We start from the raw sequence: 6,974 nt of genomic DNA, 5'->3' as shown, positions 1-6,974 counted from the left end.
GTATTATAACGACGCAACACAATCTTTTTTCAGCTGCTGGCGAGCTGCGCTAAGAGCCTTGCAAACAAAAGGACAAAATCCCTCTGAACATAAATTGCTTTATTGCATGTGACACAGAAAGAAACAAAAAACACTCAAGAAAATGCAATTAATATTTTGTCTTTCTCCCTCCCTTCTCTTTCCAGTTTTCTCTTTATTTCAACTCAGGGATGGACAGTGTTTGGCTAATTACCAAATAATTGATAATTTACAGCCGGTAGGCAGTGTTTGACCCCTTTGATATTTGCTGCCTTGAATTCATGTCATCCAAAACTCTCCACCTTAGTACGCCAGCATGTTACAATTATATAATATCAAGAAAACATCACAAACATGGCCTCGAATATAAAATCCCATAGCTCACATTACCACAAACAAATGAGTTTAATAGGTTCAGTACTGCAACACATAATAAGAAATACCTCAATTTTTTACTGGAGTTTAAAGTGGTGTTACCAGTCTTTCTGGTTGAGACCTCAGAGGTGTGTGCCCCACATGGCCAGCTGCTATGATACACATATGCTCCCTTTGACCCTCCATCTTCTCTTACCCCTGTATTTACAGCCACCCATTCCTTACTCCATGCTGTGAGACTACCTCAGAATCAGAATCAGCTTTATTTGCCAGGTATGAGGACACATACGAGGAATTTTTCTTTGGCGCATCATTGCTCACAATGTGCTTCCACATACAACACAACCAAACAATAGGCAACACTGCAAGCCCCACTATCTCCATTTGGACCATGCTAAGTGACTAAATAATTTCATGCCTAATAGAAATTCTAATTACCAGGCAGGAAAAAGCCAAGGTAAGAGAGAAAGAAGAGGAAATGTCCGCTATGGTTTTACTGCTCTAAAATTAAAGGTCTTACCAGCCTTCACCTTTTGTAACTCTATCTTTACTTGGATCATCATGTCTTCACTTAAAAAAAGGAGCTTTTGAGACTATTAAAGTGAGGAGGCATTCCTATATCACAATACTTTTTCCTGTAATTAACTGACTAAGCAATACATTCATGGACCAATCAAATGAAATCTCTATTCTCCTCATGTTGAGTCAACTGGCTGTTAAAGTATGGAAAATGTCTTCTTTATTGCTGCAGCACACAACAGAAAGTCATGCAAACAAGCTGGAACAAAAAAAAAAAACTCTTAACAAATGTTATTTTCACGTTGGATTCTGCTTTCCGATGATTGAAGTGAAATATCTATACAAAACGGTGGTTGGTCAAGTGGAATAAGAAGGAAGCAACAGTTTTGTAGCCTCCACCTCAAAAATGTCAGAAGTTGGAAATGCAACGTTTGGGAAACGTGTTGGGAGCAGTCAAGCAAGACACAACAGTCTCTGATGCATAATGTTGATAATAATAATAATAATAATAATAATAATAATAATAATCAGTAGAGGACTCACCACAAGGTCCTGGAGAAGCTCTTGTCAACTCTAGAGAGAAACAAAGTGACAGTAGATCAGTTTCCCTCCTTCTGCATCACAGAAAGATGTTGCAAACATCTGGACAAGGTGAAACGGGAAAAGGTGTGTGTTATCTAACTGAAATATTTTTGTGGAGTAGACTAAGAATAATTAATTCTTAATTGATCTTTGGCATTTTTTCCAATAAATATAAGAGGACGTTTTCATGATTTTAAGGACAACCTAAAGTAACGAGTTAGTATCACCTCGTCATCTCTTGGCAAGCTGTTACTAATTACAGATGGAGCGGAGATGGAGACCTGCATTCGTTTGAATTGTGTGATAAATGTTAGTCCAACACAGCAAATGTCTGGAGTTGAACAATACGGAGTTAGACAAAAAAAGTGTTTAGTGTTAGTTTTTGGAGTTTATTTTCCAAATTTGACTACAGGTTTTGTAAAGAGATACTCTTTGATGTTGTTATATTTCGGAGTTCATTCCTTGGGTGTTAAGGAACATGATTTAACTACGGTACTGGTTCATTCCTAACACTAACGTCCCAGCTTTGTTGCTGGCCCGCCGAACAAATCACTTGGACTTTGTTGTGAGGCAGGTAAGGTCAATTTTACTTCTCAAACTAAAACGTTATGTTAGACTGTAAAGGACTCTCTTGTAAATGTACTGTCTTTTTATACGGCCTTTCTTTAGCTTTAACGACTAACTTGTCAATTTAACACATTAGCTAGTATATAAGTAGTTACAAACTTACAGTTTAGCTAGCTAAAAGTACCTGGATTTAACATTAGGCTAGCTAACACAATTGGGCTAACACAATACTTAAAGGGTAAATATGATGCTATACAATTTATACCATAAAGGCCGTTACACACCGGGAGCGTGGCGAAAAATAAAAGTTAATAAAAGTTTTGGATATTGGCCCAAGCTGCCAAGAGAGAGAGAAAGGGGTGGGAGCATAGACAGTTAAAGAAATGAGCTCTGAGTAAAGCAACAAAGGAGTTTCATGCCTTTGGGATTGTGTCGGTCTTCCCATTTTTGAAAGACCCATACTAAAAAAAGGGATATTTGAGTTTGCATAGTAGCCATACTGGAAACTAATGTTGGCAGTTACATTTTGGTTTGTTGATCTTTTGTTGATCCATCACAAACTTGTTATTGTCTGCTCTTCAACCAGAAATACTCTTTTATTTTCAGGAACATTTCTATGACACGCAGAGCAACAAAGGCTGTCTTGTGTGGCGTATTAAATTGTGCTGCGTCAATCCAAAACCCCATCTGCATCCCGTAGCAGAGTGGAGCTGAAAGGAGGTCCCACATCAGCAAGAACATCTGGATCCATAAATGACCAGCAAACAGGAGATGAATGCATGGAGGGCTTGTCTTTTCATCACCACATCACTGACGATGAAGATGAAAGTTACATTCCATTATCGGCAAAAGATGCTCCATGACCCACAGCAATCGGCAGACATACTTCAAATGCTTCCTCGTTTTTTGTACACTAAGGGACTGGTAAGTAACAAGTGTGAAAAAAAAAAAAACATTGATGTAATCTACTTGCTTTGCTTTGTTATTTTAATGAAGGTCTTTACATTTTCAATCAGATTTTGCAAGACTTCTTGATGACGTTTGGAGCAGAGACTGCTTCCAGGTCCCTGGAAAAATGGAAAACCAGTTTTGAAGACAAAGTCATTCAAGAGGCCGGGACCCTCAGAGAGACGTCTGTCCTGAAAAAACAGCTGAAATCTGCCCTGAATGAAGAATCTGACACTGCTGATGAGTCATTAGTTTAGTTTAAAATGTTTTAACTGCTACAATAAGAGCATTGCTGCTATAAAGACCTTCTTTCTTTCTCTTAATACATTTAAATAACACGTTAACATTACATTTACTACAAAAGGGAAAACTGAGTTTGATTTCAGCTGGATATCCAGTTTGACCTGCCTGTCTGATATTATCACCTACGTCTTATTCGCTGTGTGCCATGTTTTTGCAACTCTTCACTGAAGCTCTGAAATATAGCTGCACTTTTCTTTTAAGTGGAAATATTCACCCTAACCAGCACAAGTTTGTGTTGACTGGCCTACTCTGAGCAGCGATGTTTGAGAGGTTACATGAATAGCAGAAGACAGGTAACATCGACCTCCACGAGGTAGAAGTGGGAAGAAATGCATTCTTAAGTAAACTGTGTTACCCTGTCTGCAGAGTGGGACAGCGACATGGCATCTCTGCTTGTACTGCTCCATCTGCTAACTCCTCAACCAGAAGCGGCCCAAAAACATAAGCGGTGGAGAGGCCACTGATCATTTGGTTTCTTTTCACAAGGTTTGTCAAAAACAATAGGATTCAATTTCAAATTTTGAGGTCCACACACTTTTTTTAACTAATGGCTTATGTGAAGATGTTTTTCTTTGTGTTTCAGTCTTGCCACAGCCTTGAAGAACACCTCATGATGATCAAAGAAAATCCCGAGCCATATCTGCTGCCCACAGGGTCTTCAAAAGCACAGGTTTTCAGCTTCTACATAAACTTGGACAGAAAGCTTCTTCCATGTCAGTCTTCTACATCCCTGGGCGCATTTGATGAGCAAGTCCCACAACAAGTTAAGAGCAAAGCTGTTAAACAAGCAGTCATTTGCTAAAGCAGCAAACATGTTCAGATGTGTCCTTTGTGCTTCATCCTCTGATACAGCTTTACTTCTGTTCAGACACCTCAAACGAATTCATGGGGAAAATGTGAGACTAAGATGCGGTCAAATAGGATGTTGCTTGCTATTTTTAAGTTATTCTGGATTTAGAAGACATCTAATTAAGATACATTATCCGACTGTCAACACATACAGTATGTACCCCATGAAACCCCTTCCAACTGTGACACTCCACTGCACAATCATGCTCAGTGCTTAAATGATGAAACACCCTCTACTTCGTCGCAATGCCAAAATGTTGAAGCAGGCCCTTCAGTGACAACTCACAGCAAAGTGTGCCTCCATCATAGCCAAACGTTTGGGAAGCGGTGTACCCAATACTGTAGTTCTTTCTACAATTGAAAATTTATAGTTTGTAGCCTATCATTGGAAATGCAGAAATTCAAATGCGGTTGAGTCTGGTTCAGTCAAACTGTGTTTACTTAAAACACTGGAATATGCTGAAGATATATCTGCTTATCTTCACATTGATGCACAAGCCACCTCACACACTGGGTAAATTGTGGAGCTAATGATCGTGTTGGCCTTTTTGTTTGCACATGATGAAAACATGCCAGTGTTCAGTAAATTAACCTCTATCATTTTGCACAATTAAAAAGTTGTTTTTGTTTTGGTTGAACATGAAACTTTTGTCCATGACCATCTCCATGCTTCAAAATGAGTGAACACATCCCTAGGAAGATTTTGGTTCTAGAAAGGGATAGATTAAAACATTTCAAATTGTTTAATGCCCAAATGTCCTATGGGCGTGAGTCACATTTGTATGTTCTTATAGAAAGTGAATGTTTGCTGAAAAAATGTTTACACTGTCAGTAAAGAAAGCACTTTTATTCAAAATATAACTTGTTACACAAGGAAGTATTCACGTAGCATGGATAGTTAAACACTGTATGGATTTCTCAACACAAATAAATGTTTGTAGATATAATGTAATAATGTGGTGTATTGTTTTTTGTAGTTTTTTCACTTAAAACCTTTTTATTTAATATCAACTCTATAAGTCTTAAATAAAACATACTTTAAGTGTTGACTGTTAACACTATTAAGGAGTTCATATTAAGTTGACTCAAGGTTAGAGTTTTATTTTACTCTACATGGGATTAGTGTTGAACTCCCGCAATAGTTCAGTTTTAACTCCTGAAAAGGGTTAAAGGATCTACTCCTTCAAAATAGTTACTATAACTCTGCGCTAGAGTTTATTCGATGGTCACACATGACCACTCAAATTGAGTTGATTTGAACTCCCAGAGAGATTATTCCAAAGGCAAACATTTTCTGTGTTGTGTTCACTCTCCTTAAAGATCTGTTTTGCTTTCCACCTTCTCCTAAGGAACACATCTGGCTCTTTAGCTTGCCAAATGGACCACTGAGTTCTCCAACTAGTTGCTATCTATGTTTGTCTATCGTTTATTGATAGGCAATATTTGATCAGGAAGGCTGAATCCAAACAGTAAAGGTGCGGGATGAAAAACAAAAACAATGAGCCAAAAGATGCGTAAACACCAGGGGTGTTGGAATGAATCATTGCAGGTCGTTCATCCCGGCCGCTGTCAGACTCTACAACACCTGCACTGCCTGATAATGTTGGAGTTTCTGTTCCTTGTTTCTCCCATCTACACCACACACTTTCTGTTAATCGGTATTTATATTATTTTATTACAAGTACTTACTTTTCAATATTTATGGTCACTGGTTAATATAATTTATATTATGATACCGACTCTTGCTTCATTACTCTAATTACACATTCAATTTAATTTTAACGTCACTTACAACGCAATATTGTTTCTTGTATCATGGCAACCGCACTTTAAAATACCTTTATTTGACGCCATTTTGCTTACTTTCAGTCTACCATATAATCATTGTCTATTGTTTTGCCTGCATTTCTTGTGTGTTTACTTGTTTGTGCGTTTTTGTTTTTTGCTATTATTGAAGAAAATGCTGCTGCTGTAATAAGGAAATTTCTCCGTTGTGGGATGAATAAAGTAGAATCTAATCTAAAACATCGCGATGAGGACCTTGGCAATTCTGCATCGATGCAGTGACAGACCATAATCCATTATGGCCTACTGATTACTGTTACTTGTTGATTTTCCAGCTGCTGCTTTGTTGCCTTGTGTCTGTTGTTGTGTCTGCTACATTCAGGAAATGTCTTTTTTGAGAGCAGATGCAATTAAAAAGGGAGTTCATTCATATATGACTGCTTGAATTTGACTAGGAAAACCATGTATAGCAATAAATAATACTGACGAAGTGACGCACGATATCGAATCGATTTGATTTGTTAACAGGATAACCGTAATCATGATCTTAGTGAAGATTCACACCCCTATTAAACACTCTATAGAGATTATAGGAACTACAGAGTTAGGTGATAATTATTTGTGTCACTATACAGACGACGCCTTTCACAATACAAGTGGTAATTTGATCTGTTGCTGATGCAGAAATATTGGTTTGTGCAGCATTAATGCTTTCAACAATATCAACCACAATGCACCTCCATGAAGCCAGTTGAATAGGATGCACGTTGACTTTTTTTTTTTTATTTAACCAGGAAGAGACTCATTTTTTGAGAAGAAAAATCTATCTTTTTCAAGAGTGTCCTATCCAAGACAAGTAGCCGCACAACCACACATACACACAAAAACACTACAAACATAAAACAACTGAAACAGTCAATCTATCAAAGTCAGCCACAATCCTAAACACATCAGACCAAACATCTACAGCCAGATGTGGCTGCCTCCAAGTCAATCAACATCCTCTGAAAAGCGACCAATGAGACCAG

The 6,974-nt window shown here is 37.9% G+C and overlaps 1 protein-coding gene across 3 annotated transcripts in view; it reads right to left on the bottom strand.

The window, feature by feature from the left end:
- rap1gapb (RAP1 GTPase activating protein b) overlaps positions 1-6,974 on the bottom strand; it is a 75,317-nt gene that overhangs the window by 54,861 nt on the left and 13,482 nt on the right. For all 3 annotated transcript variants that reach the window (XM_032513442.1, XM_032513444.1, XM_032513443.1), the window contains exon 2: positions 1,456-1,485. In XM_032513442.1, coding sequence (XP_032369333.1) covers positions 1,456-1,485 — 30 coding nt within the window. The remainder of the gene's footprint in view (positions 1-1,455; positions 1,486-6,974) is intronic.

This window comes from Etheostoma spectabile, chromosome 4 (assembly GCF_008692095.1).
Source record: "Etheostoma spectabile isolate EspeVRDwgs_2016 chromosome 4, UIUC_Espe_1.0, whole genome shotgun sequence".
In the NCBI taxonomy this organism is placed as follows: Eukaryota; Metazoa; Chordata; class Actinopteri; order Perciformes; family Percidae; genus Etheostoma; species Etheostoma spectabile.
The sequence above is the reverse complement of the archived record's forward strand: the minus strand, read 5'-3'. Positions and strand labels throughout refer to the sequence as shown.